This window comes from Ambystoma mexicanum, chromosome 8, assembly GCF_040938575.1.
Source record: "Ambystoma mexicanum isolate Mex_15411 chromosome 8, UKY_AmexF1_1, whole genome shotgun sequence".
In the NCBI taxonomy this organism is placed as follows: Eukaryota; Metazoa; Chordata; class Amphibia; order Caudata; family Ambystomatidae; genus Ambystoma; species Ambystoma mexicanum.
Genome location: NC_090929.1, coordinates 535,765,058 through 535,786,908, shown reverse-complemented (window position 1 = coordinate 535,786,908; position 21,851 = coordinate 535,765,058). Strand labels below are relative to the sequence as shown.

At 44.6% G+C, this 21,851-nt stretch overlaps 1 protein-coding gene and 1 long non-coding RNA gene across 9 annotated transcripts in view; one reads left to right on the top strand and one right to left on the bottom strand.

The window, feature by feature from the left end:
* WRAP73 (WD repeat containing, antisense to TP73) overlaps positions 1 to 21,851 on the top strand; it is a 1,098,908-nt gene that overhangs the window by 879,246 nt on the left and 197,811 nt on the right. For all 4 annotated transcript variants that reach the window (XM_069610231.1, XM_069610230.1, XM_069610233.1 and 1 more), the window contains one exon: positions 7,541 to 7,646. In XM_069610231.1, the coding sequence (XP_069466332.1) occupies positions 7,541 to 7,646 (106 nt within the window). The remainder of the gene's footprint in view (positions 1 to 7,540; positions 7,647 to 21,851) is intronic.
* LOC138472189 (uncharacterized) overlaps positions 1 to 21,851 on the bottom strand; it is a 156,639-nt gene that overhangs the window by 19,048 nt on the left and 115,740 nt on the right. For 4 of the 5 annotated variants that reach the window (XR_011268566.1, XR_011268568.1, XR_011268569.1 and 1 more), the window contains 2 exons: positions 17,354 to 17,468; positions 10,641 to 10,787 (listed from right to left, as the gene is read on the bottom strand). This is a non-coding gene — a long non-coding RNA (uncharacterized lncRNA). The remainder of the gene's footprint in view (positions 1 to 10,640; positions 10,788 to 17,353; positions 17,469 to 21,851) is intronic. The other variant, XR_011268570.1, reaches the window with a different exon arrangement.

The following is a 21,851-nucleotide window of genomic DNA, read 5'->3' as shown; positions in this document are numbered from 1 at the left end:
GAAGCGTCCACGACGGAGAATGGTTAAGTTGATGTGTGTGTGTTGGGTGTTTGTTTGCGTTTTGGTGGGGGGCGTCTTGAGAGGGGAGGGAGGCGTCAGGAGCTGAAGGAGAAGGGATTGGGGTGGGGGGTGAAACCTCTGTATTTGGAGTAAATCCAGGAAGAGAGGCTGTGGGGCGAAGAAATGTCGTTATTTCAATTTTTGTAGGCCGCCTAAAATCGGCCCAACAAAAATGGGTCTCTTGGTTAGGCGACCTACAAAAATCAAAATAATGACATAGAACCGACTGGTGGGGCAGTGGTAGTGGCACGCATGTCGGCCAGAGAAGCAAATTTGTTTGATAGTATAATGCATTTTGCCACACTAACCTCTAAGCGTGTGACTTCAAACTGGGCATGGTGCTCTAGGAGCAGTCCATGACTAAGCCGTCGCTTGGTCTGAATCTCCCACTGAACAGTGGCCTTGAGCTTGGTCTGGCTTGCTTGTGACAGTCTCTGGACAGGACTTTCCTTCTTATCTTCCGTCAATTAGCTGGACCTCCATTTCAGAAATCAGGGTTGGCTTCCACAAAGAGGTTCCTTGAGGTAACATTGTGGGATTGCATATATGAGGTTGACCTGCCACTGCCTTTATTTTCCCTATGGCTTAAAGGGGAGGCTTACTGGGTGTCCGGCCTCAAAAGAAAGATGCAAAAATCCCACATGTCAAAAATACTTGGTTGGGTAAAGGACCTTCTGCACAACCACCCACAGAAGTTAAGGGGAGGGAATATCACTTAGCTGCTTTGCTGGTGCTTTCGCCAGGTCCTATCTGAAATCCCACTTCCAATATTCCAAGGCTTTCGCCCCTGAATATTCTGCAGAAGTAGGTGTTATTGATGCCATAGTTTAATTATTCTGGCCATTATCATATTGTTAATAGTGTGTTTTGATATAGCGTTTCATGCTAGACTCTGCCAGCTTCTACATGCTGTAATAACAGGTGTTAGTATGGCCCCATTTTGAATGGTACTTTGATTTATCGACCTCAAAGATGAACGTTAAGTTGGCTGTGCTACAGGATTTAAATTTATGAAGGGCGGTCTGCCCTCAGATCGCAAACAAAGCTTTACTCATGTAGCTATCCACCCTGGCCTGATTTATTTTTTGTAATATTTGTAATTTGTTGGGTTTGTGCACTTCAAGGATATGAGTTTTCATTTATTCATGTATTTTTGTGTATGTTTGGATTTGCTTTATGCTGAACATTTTCATATTAAAAGAAGAATCCAAATGCGAGAAAGTAGAAAAAGATCAGTACATTTTTAATAGTATATGACACATATTTTTTCAGACCTCCCCACAGACAAAATAAAAAGAATGCCAAAGCAGAATGAAATTAAGGTAGAGGGGGAGATTCATTCGAAGAGAAGTGAAGGCAGGGTTGCTGCAGGTGCTTTAGGAGTGGGAGGTAGCTTAGGCCTTGCTCTATTCCGTCGAGGAGAAAAGATAAAGCATTAGGACTATGACCAGAAGGTGGCCTTCCAGCTAAAATATTTGTAACCTCTTTGGGGTTTAGAGCATTAGAGGTATCTGTTTATGTACCTGTGTCCTTGGTTGTGCATACTACAATAGTATAATAATTCTTGCTATCAAAAAACAGTACTGAAAGAATCAATGCATAGAAGCCCAAGACTGTTAATTCTAAGTGCTACAATAGCAGTATATGTAAGCGGTGTGTTTGCGTTTCTTCAGCAGATTCACCCTCATTATTTCAGTATTTTTTCTTTTTGCTTATGGTATGTTGTTATTAGTTTTATAAAGCGCAGTCGTCACCCAAAGGCATCTTGACACCATAGAATCAAGGAGCAGTGCCGGAGAGATTGTTTAATTATCACAGGATATTAAACGGATACATTTTAGGTCATTTCTTAAAGGTCAGCATGTTGGTCTCTCTGCGTAATAAGGATGTAAGGGCATACCATTGTCTAGCTGATAGAACCCATAAAGAACGCCTTGTCTCTTTTGTAAGAGGGGGATGATAAATGTCCTGTCAATATGGGCTCTAAGGTGATGACTTGAAACATAAAGCAGTTTGTGAGAATGGAGTAATTCCTGAATGTTCTAAAGGTTTAAAGACAAAACAGGCTTTTAAAGATGAGATTTTTTTTCTTCTTTTTTTAATACCGGAAGCCAGTGAAGCCCCTGACAAGTGTGTTCAGATTTGTTTTGTCTTAGTAAAGTTCTAACCGCTGCTTCCTGGTCTCTGCAGCTGTAGAATCAAAGTAGACGGTAGGCTTGGATAGATGCTGTTATTAAAGTTAAAGCAAATAAAAAGTAAAGCATTCATAACTGTAATCTGGTATGGGAAAGTTAGCCGATTTCTAAAAAAGTAGAAATTGATTTTTTGAAATAAGTCATGATCCAAGATAATGCCCAAATTGTGACCGCAGCCATAGAATTTGGGTACAAAGGTGTTAGGCCAAATGGTGTTCAGCGTATTCAGGAGGTCATTCAATGCTAGGACCTCTGTCTTATCTAGATTTATTTTCCGATAATTTGTGTTCATCCGTTCTTTGGAAAATCAAGCAGGCGTTGGCCCATGCCAATGTGAGATTTCTACTGCCAGATAGCTTCACCAGAATTTTTGTGTCATCGGCATAATTTTAAAAAGGCGAATATAAGTTGTTGCATTATGTCCATCAAAATGTGCTTAAAAGATTGAACAGAACTGGGGATAAAGAGGAACCCTGTGGTACACCACACATCAGTGGTGTTGGATTTGTACAAAAGGAATCCTCTGGACAATAGTTTTTGTTTTTCAAATCCAGATGCCTGTGTTGAAATGTGCGTCTGTATTGCAAAAAATTGTCCAAACGGCAAATTGTCCCATAATACATGTGGGTGGTAATTTGTCTATGTCAATAATGCATTACGGACAACTATGTTAGCATTTTCTGAATAAAAGGGAGGGCCAGTTTACATGGTTACCCTTCAAAAGGATCCCACGCGAGATTCCTCACAGAGCCTCGCTGCCTAATATGCAGTCATTCCGCCGCTTATATGGTAAGAAATGCTGTGGCCTTGACTTAATGACATTTAAAACAAATGAAACCACCTGCGGCTACGTTTGGATTGGTAACCAAAACCATACATGCCAACCCTCCCGATTATTTAAAATAACTATAGCCCCAATGCATTCCTATGGGGAAATGTGTGTCTCCCGATTTCCCTGTGGAAATCTCACTCCCGGGTGCGTCTGAATGTTGCCATGTATGCCAAAACAAAAGAATTTTCTGTGTAGCGAGCGGTTCCGCTTGAAGATAGTACACTCTGGTAAACAAGTAGTCTGCCTGTTGTGCTTGTTGAATCAATCAAAAATGACGCGAGCGGCTATGTATATATGGCTATATAGATTTAAAACACTGTTTACAAAGAAACAACATGATGAAAGGGATTATGAGTACCGGTATTGTCTGATGCTCGGGATGCTACTAGATAACACAATGGGGCACTCGAGTAAAGACGGGTCCTAAAATAATACAATATATATGTAAGTTACATTGTAGCAGTCACTCCATACCAAAAAGAGATCTTTGGATATGTGATGATTGGAACTGAGAGGTATACATATCTTCCATTTTGCCCTCTACAGTTCCCCCTGTGGATACAACTGGACCTTTAGCCAAGCAAACAGAGATATTTACGTCTTTTCAGAAATGACGCGCATAACAAACATGGACAAGGCGTTAGCAAGGTAATGGGCTAAAGAATTGGCAAATGCATTTGAACAGTGTAGATGTGTAAGAAGCGCTCTTTTGCTGACAAATGCAGAGACTGAGTGCTCCTTCTTGAGATGCCTCTGGCACAATCAAGTAATATTGGGATGTGGTGTGTACCTAGAAGATGTGGGAGAGTGGATAAATAAATGTCATTGAACAATATATTGATACCAGCATATAGTGCCTATATAAAAACAAATCAGTTCCCTTTATCAAGAACCCAGCAAAAAACGGGTCATTCTTTGACTAGGTTGGGCTGGGTGCCCCGTCGCACTTGATGGGTGGATGACTGATCGCATAAGTGATAAAGAAATCGGTGCTGAAGAAGATGACTTCAAAAATGTCATCAAAACCGGTCGACCAGAGCCTACAGAGATATCTCTAAATCGTGTGAGATACATGCCTGAAAATAACAATAACAAACGACCAGTGTCTAAATGACACGCAATTTGGTTTTAGCTTTACTTCTTTTGTCTATTGAATTACTTTTTACAAAATGCAATAGTAGTCATTGTGAAAAATATTGTGTTAAAGTAAATTAAGTAAGGAACGTATAAAATACAAAGGACATTTTGTGGTTGAGAGTGCCCTTCACTCTTCGATTTATGCAATCTTTATGGCCAGGTTGCGTACACTTTGCAAAGGGTGAATAAACTATATGGCAGTGTACCATTTACCGAAAATTCCCACGCGAACTGCCCCGCCATCATTTTCAGTCATGGGGACTGGTTCCCAGACTGTGTTTTTTTAGTAAGAATGTGCATTTCATTGTAGTGATAGGGCTAGCTTACCCCTCCTCCTACCCTGTTAGATAGGCGGCACACCACCAAGACCTAGGGTGAGAACAATCTGGAGGGACAGGATGTTCTTCTGGCGAGGGTGAGGTTTAGGGAACACAATAAGTCTTTGGAAAATGACCTCAGAATCTATGACCATGTACCTGTCCTTATTTTGTGTGATATCATGATGGAGATATAACAGGGAGGTCTGTATCACCATATGAGGTGTATTGTATGCAGTGAATCATTAATTTCTCTGATTGGTGTATATATATACATGAGAGCCTTGGGCAATGCATGAGGTGTTACAGCAGCAAATTCCAGTGTATATGCTTGAACGCAGCGTTGTAAGCGCTACAGTCCTATACCCACAACAGCAATCTCCTGAAACTGAAATGGTGCACGCCACGGTTGAGAAATGACTGGAGACGTAGCAAGAAGCCATACATTTGGTATTTTTGAGCTTCATGCAGTTAATTACCAGCTGCCAACTCATGTACCCACCACTTAATTCATTGGATTAATGCCACCACGTGATGGGCTTCTATGTAAAACTCTTTAGTATAAGAATATAATTTAGATGCTAGGAGACCAAGATATAGTATCTGTAAAATCCACTGAAAATGTCACGTTATTTAGAACCACTTGGCCAATAGTGGGCATGACTACTGAATGTTCTATTCTATAAGGCTAGACACTTGGTCATATTACCATATTCCATATAGGAGAAACCTAGTTGATTGTGCTCAACTAGAGTATCCTACTGTGATGAATCACAGGATTTCGTCACCTCTCCCCCGAGGGGAGCCCTTCCTTGTGAGTCTAGCGGGTATGCCTGGACAATATTCCTCCTAGGGATGTCGGTAAGTGGGATTTCACAGGGAGAGACTCACCTCTTGGGGACATTGACTCCTAACCCCCTTTTTATATGAGCCACACATAGCATCAGGGCTTTTGAAAAAACATCTTGAACCATGCACTGTTTGTTATGGTAACATCTCTGAAGAAGGGGAAGGCTTGCCTGACACTGAGAAGAGGAAAGCCTTGGGGAACAGCGCAGAGAAAAAATGCGCCCGACACTGAGACAAGGAAGTTAAAGAGTCATAAAGAATGTGAGTCAGATATAAAGAAAGGACTACAGCTACGTACTGGCGAAGCCTCGGAACAGTGTAATAAAAGTAGTCAAAGATTCACGCAGAGAGACCCGGGAATTTCCAGCCTGGGATGTACTGGACGCACGCACAAAACTGAAGGTCCTCTGTTGGGCGGATCTGTCTTGGAGGACAGTGTCACGCTGGGATAGCCTGATTAAAGCAGTAGCAGCAGCGGAGCAGTGGCATGGCTTGGGGAAGGTGTACAGTGCAATCTGTGAACAGCACAGAGATCACTGCAACAGTGGCAATACCAAGCCACATTGAAGATCAATGGAGGACCGGATGGAATACAGAAACCCTTCCGAAACAGATAGATAACCCGGTTCCGAGCACCGAATCGGGGACGCTAGCCTGTACAGAGAAAGGTATCGTGAGAGGCGGGAGACCCGGGGAGGAACACTGGAGGATGGGACATAGCCTGCTTGTCCCAGTGAAGCAGTAATTATGCAGCTGTGTATGAATAAGTGTGGGGCACAGCCGACTCATCTCAGTGAAGCCGTAACTATTGAGAAGTGTGTAAATCCATGTAGGACACAGCCTACTCATCCCAGTGAAACAGGAATAGTTCATAAGAACCGGCATACGTATGTGGCTAAACCTAATCCTTCCAGCGAAAAGACACGCACCAAGGAAGCCAATGGGGGGAAAAAAGACACCTGAATAAGAAACATGGAGGACCACAGTATCCAAACTAAGTGATGAAAGTAACAGACACTGCAAGTTGCTATTAAGGATAGGGGTCAAAACCCCAAGTTGATAAACCAAGTGACTTTTATCCAAGAAAAGGGAACACCTCGGAAGAAGAGTGCCCTTACAAAATTGAAGGAACAGATTCTGGAAATCGCCAGGAACTATTTAAGAATAGCTTACTGAAGCGAAGAAGACTTGTCCAGGACAAGGGAGTCATTTTCCTGGACCTATGTGTTATTTTGCTTAGTGGTAGAGTTAGTGTAGATTAGTTTTGGGACGTAAGGCAGACTGTTGTTTTGGACTTGACTATTTGACTTTGAGCACCCCAGTTAGTTCTTCGAATAGGAAATGTCACCATTTGGTCCATTGCCTTCCCTTGGCCTACAACACTAGCCAATAAGAGACTGGTGCTTTAATTATCTCTTATGCTGATTTAAGTATTCATGATTTACCACAAACTGGCTACCCCCGGTCGAGGCACAATACAGTGCTTCCCAAAACGCTGCAAGTGCTGTAAGACCACTACGGTGGCGATGGGCCAGTATAAGATTATTAATAAAACTTTCATTTGAACTCTGAGTGATGTGGTATTCTGTGATTGGTCAAACTCTAGCTGTAGCACCTGCTACAGCTCAGCATTTCAGCAATGTCCCAGAATTCCCCATGGTCTCTGATTACAATGCTTCCTCTTCAGCTGCCATACTCCATTTCCTCACCTGTCTCTGCCCTTCACAGCTGTCATAGTCCTAGTATCCCTCTCTGCTGCTCATGCATGTTCTTCATTCTCCGCCACCACTCCTTGTTCTCCCAGAGACCTGCCTTCTCTTCTGCATCACCAGGCTGAGTACTTCATTTGTGAATGTTCCATCTTGAGAGTTGATTGAATGAGGGTTGTTAATTACCCTCTTTTGTAGCTACATCCGCACTCCTAGCTGTTAAAAGGCAGTTGGTGCTCTTTAGGTGTGAAGCTTGTTCTAACATCAGCATGTTTATATTCTGATCTGTGTGTAATCCTTCCCTTTGCATGGCTTTGTGGGGCAATGATCCTATATATGTACATTAAAAAGATGTTAAGTGAGAAATGTTGCCCTGCTTGTTTAAAGGTCTCAAAAACATTGCATTTTAATGTATATACTTATATACTTCCCATTTTCCAGGTTGTATATAAAGAAGTGGAGATCTGCCCGAATACTGGACCAGATGACCGCTCGTTCCCTCCTACTAGTCCAACCACGACCAGCCTGTTCAGCACACGCAGTAAATGTATGGAATACTTTGTTTAAAAAGGATGGGTTTCTGTTTGTAACTTATTTTAAGAAGGATATATTCAACACGAAAATCCTCCCTTCCCCCTTCACTACAAACCCAACCCCCTTTATTCTGCTTAGACTCATGACATTGCTTCAGCAAGCTCAGTCACGCTGAGCCTTGTTACACTTTTATGTAAGGTATCTTGCTGACTCTTTGGTTGTTTAACCTACTCTTCTGGTTTCTTCCAGCTCAACGATTTTGTCTTGCGGCTCAACTTACCTCCATAATTCCCTCTCTACTGTTATTTGTTTTATTTTTTGCATTTATAGCAGCGCACAAAGCCCTGAGGCATCTATCTGCTAGTTACAGTTACTAGAAGGTTACAAGTTACACGGTTGCAAGATGGTTAGAAGGTAGACGGTTCCAAAGCATTTCCAATGAAGTACATGACTTGATTTGAGTCTGCAGGAAAAAAAACTTTAAGACATAGCCCGCTTACTGGGTCTGTATTAAAGCACAGTGAGCTTGCGGGATCACAGCAAGCAAATATGGGGAACAATAATGCAGTGGGTCGCAAGGCACATGCCGGAAAAGCCGCACTCATTCGAGCTGGCTGCTACAGCGGCTGTGCAAGGTGTTGAGCCTAGATTTGGTAAAGTATATTGTTACGAGAGCGATGGCAGTTACAAGGTCTGCCTTTTAGGTACATTGGAGGATAGACATGGATGTGTTACCTGAGGAAGCCCCTGGGTAAAACGTAAGGTTGTCGGATACTTGCAGACATAACAGTTAGATATTTTTAGGAAAATAAGGTTTACGGTATAAACGGATGCAGTAGTGGGCAAATACCTTAATGGATGGTCGTGCGGGCGGCCTGCGAGGCCCGGACATGCTCCAGCCTTACCCATCAGCATTCAATGGCAGTCACTGCCAGCTAGGATGAAGCACGGGGGCTTAGCTGAGAACTAGCCAATCAAGGGAGCATGGAGGAGGGGGACTCCTTCTCTGTCCTCGAGGCAGTGTTTTCTGGAGGGGAATGGTGGCGTCTATCTCGAAGGGGGCATCTGCCTCCTATCCTCAATGGTGGCAATGCCATTTAGCTGGAATGCACTTTCCCTTAGCTGTGTGCTGAGCAAGGGGGCCTTGGCAGTGGCGAGGCTGCTTATGTTGCAGGTATGCTGAGCACAGATGTTAAGACCTTAACAACTTATATTGCAGATATGCTGGGTTATACCTTTCCTGGCGAGGATTTCCTGTCCTTGGTTGCCGGTACATTCTTTCACGTTCAGTGATGTGATACTGCTTGTGCTCGCTACCTATTTTAATTTTCAATTCTCATTGGTCTGCTATACAACACTATCACGTATGTAGGGGCTTTTCTCGTACCCTTACCATGCCTTGTATATATCGGCACAGTTGACATGGTTTCCTTTGTCTGACCAGAGTTCTGTGCTGCTGTCAGGTTAGATCCTGAGCGCTCCGTGATTTTCCCTGCTTCACTCACCTTCTGTAAGTCTGACCGATGCCCAGAAGAAGGATCTGGGATGATCACAAATGCATTGGCCTTCCTTTCATTATGTTCCTTCTCTGCTTTTTGACTGCTTGTTATTAAAACACAACATATTACGATCTAAGTTGAAATTGAAGCCGTTGTTTGAATTGTATATGTACATGTCTGAATGTGGTTGGTTCTGCATTTTAGCAGACGTTCTGTGAGCACACCATATTATAGCTACCCCGCTATAATCCTCCTGTGAACTTAGTATTGACCCAGAACGCAACTAGGTCGTAGGCAGTACTCGCATTACACTTTATCTGTATAAGTTTACTTGAGCAAATTGTTTTTGAATTTTGGCGGTGCCCACTCTCCCCTCTTCTTCTGCATGTAAGAACATAGCCAGGAGTCTAAGACAGGGAGGCGGTTATACTCCTGAAACCACACCTGTATACAAAGTAAGCTTACCAGCCACGTGTTGGAAGCCTTAGGAGTTTGCCAAGTGTCTCCCTAGTGAAACACCTTCTGGCAAGCAGGTCTAGTGTGCAGGTGGGCCCAGGAGGACAGTGAAAAATGTCTCCCTTTTTATTGAGGATGCAAAGCAGATGGTCCGAATCTATAATACCCTTGTCTTATTTTGACCCAAACCAGTAACTATTCCTAAGAAAGCCTTAATTTGAAACCTCATTGTCTGATTTGTGTTGGTCATACTTGTCCTTGTGATACCAGATAGCGCCTCTAACCCTAACAGTTATTCCACGAGTTACGTTGAACACTGTAAATTCCCATGGATACCTTGACACCCATTGTTAGAAAAATATTTAATAGGAAGGCAAAATTTCACCATGCAGTGTTTGTAAAGCCTGGGATACAATAGGATACCCTGGCAATACATTAAGTCACCCAAATCCCGATTTGCTAGTGTCTTAGCATGGTATTGCCCTTCGCTGGTTTTGTGTGTAACAATAAGCAAAAAGTCACATGGCCTTCTACATTACAAAGGTGACTTTGTCTGATAATTCCAGCAATGGTGTTCTTCGTGTAGCTACAAGTGGCCTCCAGTCAACTGACAATGGTGCAGTCAGTAAGATTCAAGAATGGCCGATCAACACATGCTTTGCGACAATGGAGCAAGCCTCGATACCTTAGTATGTATTTCTATGGAAAATCCTGTTCCTAGGAAAAGGTGTATGAGGCCCTCAAAGCAAATACTGAAACAACCTTATATCTAAACTCTACATGAAAAAGTACCACTATGTTTGAAGAGCAAAAGGAAGTACACCTAAAACTGCTATAAACTCTTCCCATAATTGTCATATTTACAGAGTGAGCACCTACAGCGCATGCTACTGGCAAATAAAGTGCATCTAGGAAGTTGAGAAAGGATCTGAGATTTGCTGTTCAGAGTAGTCCTAATCAGTTTACGTTTCTGCGGTTCAGTTTCAAATCAGTCTGTTTAATTTTCACTAATCATTAGGCTAATTTCTGAAGGTAGATAAATCTTGAATAACCTGACACAGCCGATTGGTTGTAATGAGCTCCCTCTCTGCAGCACTGCAGGCATCTCTGTAGGAAGGTGTGACTGCTTCTTGCTTTGCTTCTCCATGAAGTCAAGAAGTCCAACATCGTCCTGTTGCAGGAAATGGGGGGCTCTGGGGCTCAATTTAACAAAAAACACACTGTTGTTAGAGAGTTCTGGGACTACCAACAATACTTAACCAAGCCTCTAGTATAAAATGGATTACAGTCATTAACTAAAATTATGAGGAACATGTATCATGCTATACCCCTATGTTCCATCCATGTGCTAAGTATGTCATCTCCACCACATGGCACGCAGAAGAATACATTTACACAGAAAGAATGCAGGTGCATGTTCAACTGTGTCCATGCCCCTGCTAAGTACCTATCTCACGGATGCTCTACACTTTCCCTCAGTGCTTTTCTTTGCATGAAATGGTCTGGAGTTATGTGCTACAGCTGCTACATATCTTTTCTTTTTCTTGGACCTCCCCATGCTCAAGCCTGTATGTTGGAATTTAAATGTTCAATATCAAGCAGGCATTCCCTTTCCACCTCTGACCCTTCCTGCTCTCTACCTATAGTACCTTGTGCCAGACCAAGATGTTTTCCCAGAGTTTCTACCACCTTTTCTGAGGGAGTCTGCAGAACAGAAGGTGTAAGTAGTCTTCCTTTCGAAGGGATTGTGTCCTCCGACGTATTCCTTATCTTGATAGATCATCTCCAGCTTGCTGGCCTCGGAAAAATGTTTTCAGTAGAGGGCGCTGCGCGTCGACGTCCCTCGAGCCGATGTCCCTCGACAGCCTCCGTATCAGCGCCAACGTCATCATGCGTACAAATAGACTCACGCAGCGTCAGTTGCTCAGTTCCTTTTTTCCGCGCTTCATGGACCTCGGAATCGCGTTGCTCAGTTCGTTAGTCAAAAAATATATTCTTCATTATTCCTCGAGAATACCAACTCTTACTCATCCGAACCGACGACTCCACGGTCCGGCTTAAAAAAATGTCGAGACTGTGGAAAGAAAATGTCGTTGACAGATCCTCACAGGATCTGGGATCGGAGCACCAATGTTCGGAGTGCGAGGACTGCATGTCCATGATGGCGAAAGCCTTGAAGGAGCGTAAGGGGAAGCTTGAGAGAGGTAAGACAGTTAAAACTCCTTCGAAAGTTTCCTCGGCAGAGTCGAGACATTCGTCTCCTCGCCGACACAGGAAACATTCTCGTTCTAGGTCTCGGTCTAGGTCTCGGAGCAGTTCCCACCACTCTTCGAGATCCAAGCATTCAAGTAAGAGACGTCGAAGATCCCCTTCCTCGTCGTCTTCTGTTTCTCCGGAAAGAGTCACCTGCCCCACAAAACATAGCTTTCGGGCTGAGTGGAAGGAATTCCGTGAAAGGATGCTTAGCGTCTTCGAGAAAGTGGCCTCGACCCCCTCGAAGACAGCTGAGGGTGATACCCTGGGTGAAAGACCCGAAAAATTGAAACGCCGCGAGTCGTTGCACCCGGCGAAAGAAACTACTCGAGAGCGTCACGAACCCTCGGCAAAGGCACTGTGCCATCGACGCCATTGTCGAAAGTCCCTTCGACGCATAAATCTGCGTCATCGACGCCATTATCGAAGGGCTCATCCATGCATAGGTCGATCGAATCGACGCCGAAAAAGAACAAACCCAAGGCCGTCACTACCTCACAGCTAGTGGTCATACCCAGGGCCTCTAACACGACTTCGAGAATGTCATCGACAACCCCGAGTAGGATTCCGATCCTCTCGAGTTCTTCGAGGCCTCTTCCAATCTTCTCGACGCCTTTTTTGGTGTTTTTGAAGCCTTTAACGTCCACGTCGACGACGTCGTTTTCTCTATCAATTATGACAAATTTAGCCCCTTCAGCTCTGGAAATAGGATTTAAGCCATTTCCAAGGTCTAATCATTTCAGACCTTTGTCTTCAATTTATGAGGAAGGGGAGGATTCGGATCAAGAAAGACCCTTTGGGTTGCAGAGATCTGCAACACCCGAACCAGAGGAATTTACCTCTGAGGAAAATGGGTTAAAGGATCTTCGAGACTCCTTACATGAGGCAAGTGGGTTAGATACTTCCCCAGAAATAGAATTTGCCAAACCAGACCCAGGGGAACATGCCGAGACCCCTTACAGAATTTTAATCGCAAGAATTATAGAATTCATGGGTTGGTCTACACCTTCACCTGCATTCCAACAGGATGACCTTACAGACATTTTAGTTAAAGGCCCACATCCTGTGGTTCCATTTCACGCTGCATTACAAAGAAAAATATTGGCTAACTGGGAAACTCCTGAGGTTATCCCGGCGGTTAACAAAAACTTATCCGCCAAATATAGGGTATCTACTACTGACCCTGAATTTTTGTCTAAATATCCAACTCCAGAAAGTCTGGTTGTTCAAGCAGCAACTGCATCAGGCAGTACATCGGCATACCCTACTGTTCCACAGGACAGGGATGACAAAAGATACGACTCTATGGCTAAGAAAGTTTTTTCTGCATGTAGCATGGCGTTAAAATCTATTAACGCTACTTGTACGCTCGCAAGGTTCAGCCATACACTTTGGGAGTGTGCTTCATCAGCAGCTGACGGCCTCCCAGAGGGAGAAGAAAGGGAAGCGTTTCTAAACCTCATTAATGATGGTAAAGACGCAATGTGCGAATCCCTTCAAACTGGCATTGATTCTGCTGACAGCATCAGTACGGCCATGGCGGCAAGTACTACAACCCGCAGATTTGCATGGTTTTGAAAGTCTGGGTTTGCTTCAGATGTACAAGCCAGACTTTTAAATATGCCCTTTGAAGGCTCTTCTTTGTTTGGTAAGAAGGCGGATGACAGCCTAGAAAAGTTACAGACATCCAAAGCAGCAGCAAAATCCCTGGGAGCTGCAATCCGTCAAACGCCATATCGCCCCTCAGGAACCTCTTGGAGAGGTAAGTCCTTTCACTTTTATTCCGCATTCGGAAAAGGCAGAGGACAGTCGGTTCAAAGAGGTCAAAAAAGATTCACCCAAGGTGGACGGGGTAAAAATACAAAAGCCGCAGCAGCAGGTGCCTCTTTACCCTTGGCACCTGCATTAGCCGCTCTCTAAATCACTCTGAGGACTCTCCTCACAAGACACCAGTAGGGGGCAGGCTAACTCAACATCTGACGGAATGGCAGGCTATTACGTCAGATGCTTGGGCATTGGAGACAGTTGCCCAAGCTTACTGCCTGCCTTTTCTACGCATTCCTCAGTCATCCACCAGGGAACAGCTCTCGGAAAGTTCCAGATCCGCTCCTCTTGCAGGAAATTGTAGACCTGCTTGAGAAAGGTGCCATAGAACCGGTACCTGTAGCGGAGAGGAACAAGGGCTGGTACTCCCCCCTACTTCCTAATGCCGAAGGAGGACAGAGGACTGAGACCTATCTTGGACTTACAAGAATTGAACAAGTTCCTCAGGAAGGACAAGTTCAAGATGGTAACTCTCTCTCAGATCCTTCAGGCCCTTCAGCTCCAGGACTGGCTGGTATCTCTGGACCTTCAGGATGCTTATTTCCATGTGCCAATCCATCTCAAACACAGGAAATACCTGAGGTTCGCAATTGGCGGCTCTCATTATCAATTTCGAGTTCTGCCATTTGGGCTGACCTCCGCCCCGAGGGTCTTCACCAAGCTGATGTTGGTAGTGGCTGCAAGTCTAAGGAGGGAAGGGATTCACGTCTACCCCTACCTGGACGATTGGCTGATCAGAGCTGTATCTCCGGAACAAGCTCAGATCCAGCTAGATTATGTCTGCCACTTCTTTCACAAACTGGGCTTCTCCCTCAATTTAAAGAAGTCACAGATGATACCATCACAGAGACTCCAGTTCATTGGAGCGGTCCTGGACACTTCCCTGGGAAAAGCCTCGCCAACAGAGGTGAGGGCTTAAGATATTCTGCAGATGGTCACCAAGTTTCAAAATGCCCAACGTCTCCCAGCCTTTGACTTTTTGAGGTTGCTAGACCTCATGGCATCCTGCATCTTCCTTGTGCCAGAGGCTCGCCTGAGAATGAGATCTCTTCAGTGGGCACTAAGAACTCAGTGGTCGCAATTCTCAAGGAGAATGACAGATCTCCTTCAGGTTCCGGACAAGTTGGCTCGAGATCTTCAGTGGTGGGCCTGCCAAGAGAACATCTTGAAAGGAGAACTTTTTTTGGCAACCATGGCCGGAGATAACAGTAGTCACAGATGCCTCACTCACGGGGTGGGGAGCCCATGCCAACAACTTGACCAACAGCGGTCGTTGGTCTCCATCGGAGTCCAGACTACATATCAACCTGTTAGAGCTGAGAGCAATCAGACTAGCGCTGAAGGCTTTTCTGTACAGGGGAAAAATGTCCTGATAATGACGGACAACACAGTGGCCATGCACTACCTCAACAAAAGAGGAGGCGTAGGATCACTGCCTCTGTGCAGAGAGGCGATGCAGCTCTGGTTTTGGGCAATCCAAGAAGGAATCTCTCTATAGGCAGTTCACTTAGCCGGAGTGAAAAACTTGACGGCGGACGCTCTGATCAGGCAGAGGACAGTCTCCCACGAGTGGGAACTAGCTCAGGAAGTCCTTCAACAGATCTTCACCCTCTGGGGAACCCTTCAAGTGGATCTGTTCGCCACCAGCATCAACAGGAAGTGCGATCAGTTTTGTTCAAGGGAATTTCCCCCGAGAGGAACTCTAGGGGACGCGTTCGTAGTGGACTGGGTGTTTCCACTTCTGTACGCGTTTCCTCTAGTCCCTGTCATTCCTCAAATGATCAGGAGGTTGAGAAGGTTCCGGAAAGCCATGATCCTAATTGCCCCGGACTGGGCCAGGAGAACGTGGTACCCGGACCTTCTGGACATGTCCATCTGCCCTCCAATTCGTCTTCCACTGAAGGAGAATCTTCTCTCGCAGAAGGGAGGTCAGGTTCTCCATCCATACATCAGAACCCTCAACCTTCACGCTTGGTATCTGAAAGGTTGAGATACAAGAATTGGGACCTCCCAGATGACGTCATGGAGGTGTTGCTTTCGGCAAGAAGGCCAGCAACAAAGACTTTATACTGCTGCCGTTGGAACAAATTTTGCAGCTGGTGTAGAGAAAAGAATATCGACCCCTTTTCATGTGGTACACCAACAGTGTTATCTTTTCTACTGTATTTGGCAAATTCAGGCCTTCAGGTTGGCACTATCAAGGGCTATCTTGCAGCGCTATTGATCTTCAAGCGCACTGCAGAGGAACCATCGTATTTCAAGTTACCCTTAGTAACACAATTTCTGAAGGGATTAACCAATGTCTATCCTCCAAGACCATTCCAAGGTCCCTTATGGGACTTAAATTTAGTCTTAAATTTCCTGATGGGTTCTCCTTTTGAACTACTCCACTCTTGTTTGCTAAGGTTTCTCACCTTTAAAACTGTCTTATTAGTGGCATTGACATCTGCTAGGAGGGTGAGCGAATTACAAGCTCTATCTGGTAAACCCCCTCATACAATTTTTCATAAAGACAAAGTTGTCCTACAAGTGAAGCCTAATTTCCTCCCAAAGGTGGTTTCTGAATTCCACATCACTCAGAAGTTTACCTTACCTTCATTTTATCCCCCTCCCCATCCGGGGAAAGAGGAAGAAAGGCTACATAGGCTGGACCCAAGGCAGGCTTTGAGCTTTTACATCAGCAGACTTGCTAGGATTAGGCAAGCAGACCAACTGTTTGTAGGTTACTCAGGGCACAAATTGGGATTACTGATAACAAAACAGACCATTTCCAGATGGACTATTTTGGCCATTCTGGAATGTTACAAACTGGCAGGGAAAGATCCTCCTCAAAATCTTAGGGCTCATTCAACCAGGGGTATCGCAGCATCTTCGGCCCTCCAAAGAGGGGTACCGATTCGAGACATATGTGCGGCTGCCAGATAGTCGTCTGCACATACCTTCACAATATTTTACAACCTGGATTCGTCCTCTAGCCAAGAGACTAGATTTGGCAAAGCTGTGTTGCACTCTGTTCATTCTTGAAGGGAAACATGGCAATTTTACTCCCACCTCCAGTTACACACCACTGCTATGGGAGTCTATCAAGATGAGGAATACGTCGGAGGACACAATCCCTTCGAAGAACAAGTTACTTCTTACCTGGTAACGTTCTTTCAATGGGATGTTCCTCCGACGTATTCCTTATTGCCCCTCCCATCCATCCCCTCAGTAAAACTTCCCTTGTGATTACAGCTTACGCTCCTTCTGGGTCAATAACCAATTCATTTAAATCAACTGTTAACGTCAAAATGGAACGGAGAAACGGACGCTGCGCGAGTCTATTTATACGCATGATGACGTCTGCGCCGATACGGAGGCTGTCGAGGGACATCGGCTCGAGGGACGTCGACACGCAGCGCCCTCTACTGAAAAAAAAATTCTGAGGCCAGCAAGCTGGAGATGATCTATCAAGATAAAGAATACGTCGGAGGAACATCCCATCGAAAGAACGTTACCAGGTAAGAAGTAACTTGTTCTTCTCAATGTCATCCAACCCTGCTTACCAATTTCCAGAGGGTCATGCAGCTGGAACGATTTGTCAGGACTCCTTCCTAGGTAATCTGGTGATGGTCAGGGCTCACCCCAAGGTGTCCTCGCAGTCTAAGCCTGTTAGAGTTGACGAGCATGCTATCTAAGATCTCTTTACCTGATTTTCACATAAACCAGGTCTTCTTGTGAACCTTCTTTCCAAGCCGGACTTCAGAAGTAGTGTGAATCGTGCTCAAACCTCTATGTATGTAGGACCATGGGCATCTCAAGGTCTGTTTAAAAAAGAAAAACGATTTATCATTATTTCAAATGGCATTAAAACCACTACAGTATTTATAGTTAAATTATGAAATGTATGCCATTCATTTTTCATGCAAAGGTTTTAAGTACGAAGCAGAAGACATAAGTTTCAGGCTAGTGAAAAGACGTAACAAGCGGGGAGAACCAAGATGGATTAGGGAGCTTTAACCTAAACCACACTGGCTACTCATTTTAGTGTTTGACAATCACATGTATAGGTATTTAAACATCTAGATTTGCCGGGAATTGATTACATACAGAAATGGGACCAGTTGGTGTATAGGAATAGGTGGTGCCCGAAGAAAGACTAGAAGATTTGGAGAGGATGGGGATATGGTGGAGGTAGGACCTAGACTGGATAGAAGTAGACTAGATGGGAAGGGAGGGAGAGGGGATAAGTGCAAAAAACCTGGAAGGAGGGAGGTACGGGAGTAGATGGAAACATTTTATGTAATCTCTGAGGGGTCAAATGCCACCTATAACAAGGGTTTTAGGCTTTTGTCTTGTGATGAACAGACACAGATGAGTGGCTGCTCTGCCCCATATCTCCTTCCATTGTTCCCCATATATAGGCTTATTTGGTTGCCACTGCCAGGCATACATAGATGGGGAAATAATTCTCTTGTATGTCATTAACATCAATGGCTTGATAGAACATGGCGATAGATTGCTTGTGTGTGGGATCCATAATTAGCTTTTCAAAATATGTAAGTTCTTTACAGCCTATTACTAGTTTTCTATGATCTGAAATCCAGTGGTGTAATTAAATATGTTGATAGTATTCAGTATGTTCTAATCTAATGGTCATCTTATAGTCCTCAATGTGGGTGGGATTCCTTCATTATTGACAAAGAGTTGGCAAGCCACAAGAGGAGCTCCTGACCTTGTTTATGCCGTCATGTTTCTTGCAATGTTACTTGTGAGCTTTGTTTGATAATTGTTTAATATTATGGCTACACTTTTGTTCATCAGAGGACATTGTATATCATCAAGAGAATAATCAAAAGTAGAATACAGTGGCACGATATAAAGCTCCACGTTTTTTAGTTCACGGTGCTGCATCGAAGCCTAACAAACAAATAAGGAGGATGCCCCATGGAGTAACCATTACTATGCAAGATCCATAAAGATCATAGTAAAGGCTCATATCTAGCACATTTGCATATTTTGGAAAGCTGTTTACGACATCAAGATTAGATGTAGTGTCATTTAGCTTTTTTAAAAAAAAGGTTAGTCAACTTTCATTAGTAGCTGTGTAATTGTGCAGTTAATTAAATAGATAGCTTACTTAACCAATGTCGGGCTGAGGCTTTAAGGCACAATATTTAGTTAGGTGGCAATGCAATACTTCAGGGGAGAAGGCCGCTGGGCACTTTCAGTGTATTTACTAACAGCGCCTTCCTCTTTATTGATCTCCTGCACACCCATTCCATCACTTATTGGTGAGAGGAAGAGGCCGCACAGCCCTCTATATTAACAGAGCTGAGATTTATAGCATGTCAGTACCCACTCCTGGGCAGTGACAGATTTACTAGAAGGCCAACTAGGCCCAGGCCCTAAGGTGGCAGATTTCCACTGAAAAATCATTTTTAGGCTCTTCATTTCAGTTTTCTCGTCATTTTTGTAAAATTAACTTTAGTTTTGTTTTTCAGAGTCTGGCTGGCCCACAACAATGCTTGATTGATTTGGAGCTCTTTGCAGTCAATAACCACTGCATAACTCTCACACTTTTGACGGGTGTCGCCGCCTGCCTTGCAATCGGCGGACTCGCCTGGCAAGCCCCTACACGCACATTCACCTCAATGGACTCTCACCCGCCTCCCCAACCCCCCCAAAAATCTGGTGTTTTTGCCCACCTTGGCGACACAAAAGGGTGACCGCTATGTGACAGCCAAAGTCTTTGCTGGCCAAACATGCATATATGCTTGATATTTACCAGCGTTATTGTTCGGGTGACTTAAAGGAAATGTGTACCAAATCCAGCGTGCATTAGGTATGTAGTGATTAAGTAATGCAACTCTCATGGACATACGACAGATACACTTCTTTGGACATTCGTATGTTCCCAGAATGCTCCTTAAAAAACTATTGAAATCCGAATTTGACAACGTCTTAAAGGCATGGTCTAGTAAAAAATGTTATTGTCCCAAAGTGTCGGCCATGTTTTTTTAAGCCAAAGTGGCTCGATTTTAGAAAACTTTCCTATGGACCTTACCCGAGTTTTCGTCCATTAAACGCACGCGAAAACAAGCACCAGTGAGCCGCCATTTTGTGATAATCCTATCTTTTCCCCGATCGCCCTGGCTGACCTGCTTTTGCGGCACTAAATCAATTCCCCCGCCCCTGAGCCTGTCATCAGCAGACTCGTACCGCCCATTTCCCAACGCCAAAGCACGTCTCGTGTCAACATTCGCTGCGTTTCAGCTAATGACGTGTCGCCATGGAAATGGCAGGACGCCGCTCTCCTCAATAAGTATAAACAGACCGTTTCACAACACACAGCAGCCGATTTTCGATTCCATTCCTCTCTCTGTGTTACTTTGAGTATTCTGTGACTCGTTTCAGTGCTCTGGTCAGCTACCTTCGCCGCTTGTAGCCCGTGTGAACAGATACCAGTACCACCGCTATCAATTATTTTAGTTTGTTTAACACACAATGGCTACAATAATGCCCTACATGTACGAGCCCGAGTATACCGAGGAGGAACTACTGGAAAGGGAAGCACGCAAAAACGATGGGGATTCGGACGGCAGTTGGCAGGACGAATCAACAGATGAAGAGCCTGGGCCTAGTCGAATGGACGGCGTCTCCACCTGGTGCACATGCAATCGGTGCGAGCTAATGCCAACTGAGGACGAGAACTGCTGCTGCCGAGAAAACTCGGGATGCCTGGCCTACATTTCGGAAGGCGAGCCACGACCGCAATGCATCACCGAGCTGCCAGACTTCAGGGCAGCCTGCCTCACACGGGCCGTGTTGAGAATAATGATGGTGCTTATGCACGAACTTCGAGCAACTGTTCGTCCTCGTAATCCGAGTAACGAGTAAGTATAGTCTGCTTGTCATGCCACTCCTATTTCATGTTCTTCTACTATATCCAAAATTACATCTACATATCATTGTAACGCATGTAAGTCTTTGAATAGTGTGCATTGTCTAGATAGCATTTGTCCGTGTAAAATGCCATTAGTTACAAGAATTGTCATTGACAACAAACGTTTATTAAACTTATCTGGGTCATTTAAAAACAGTTTGTTTCATTCCTTTTCACAGGTGGTACAGGCTGGTGGTCTATCGTTCCTTTACATGGTGGCTTCACGGGAGGCTTGGACACCGCGTTCGAAGAGTGATACCCGCCTGTGCCGTTCGTGCCATTAGAGAAACGTTCCCGAGTGACAGCGGTCAGTACAGGGGATTTTCTCTCGCTGTGCTGCAACCTGACCTGTATAATCTTTAAAGTCTTGTATTTTTGTGTCATGAAAATAAGATACAAAATAAAACACCACATATATTTTAACAACGTTTGTCTCGATTTTTTAAATGAATCAAGTGTGTCTCCATTCAAGGATGGACGTCAGACATCTGTGCTCCGAATGGGTGAAGGTCTGGTTGCTGTGAAGCAGGGTGGTCACTATCTATCTAAGCTAACATAACATATTCTCGATAATGCATGCACTAAATAACACTTGTGCAAAGTCTTTCAGTAGGTTATGTCTCTATAAAAGTCACACATATATCTATACTAACAATTACCATTGGATTATACAGGCCTTAGGCTCTTGACCACTATAATACACCGGTTGAAGTGTGGGTCTGTGCTTACAAGAATCTCCGGTATGTGGCATTTGTTATTGATAAGCAACAATATACTATCATTGATATAAAGGCGATATACTGTATATTGATATAAAGGCGGTTCGCGCCGGTGGATGTGCGCTGGCATGGGGGGCTGTGACGGGCGCAAACGGCCAAGGTGCCAAACTACATGTACACTTCAAAAGGTGTCCCACACCAAGGGGCCATCGGTCACATGGCCTCCTCAGACCCCGTGTCTCCAGGCAGGCCTCCCCTGAGACAGGCCGCCCCCCTGCAATCCACATAAGTGTGTCTCCATTCAGCAGTCTTCCTGTGCCTTATCTGCACGCCCCAGGGCCATCCATCCCACCCCTCTCTATCAAAGGCGGTTCACACCCGGGGATGAGCGCTGGCATGGGGGGCTGTCAGGGGCGCGAAAGGCCAAGGTGCCAAACTGCATGTACACTTCAAAAGGTGTCCCACGCCAAGGGGCCATCGGTCACATGGCCTCCTCAGACCCCGTGTCTCCAGGCAGGCCTCCCCTGAGGCAGGCCGCCCCC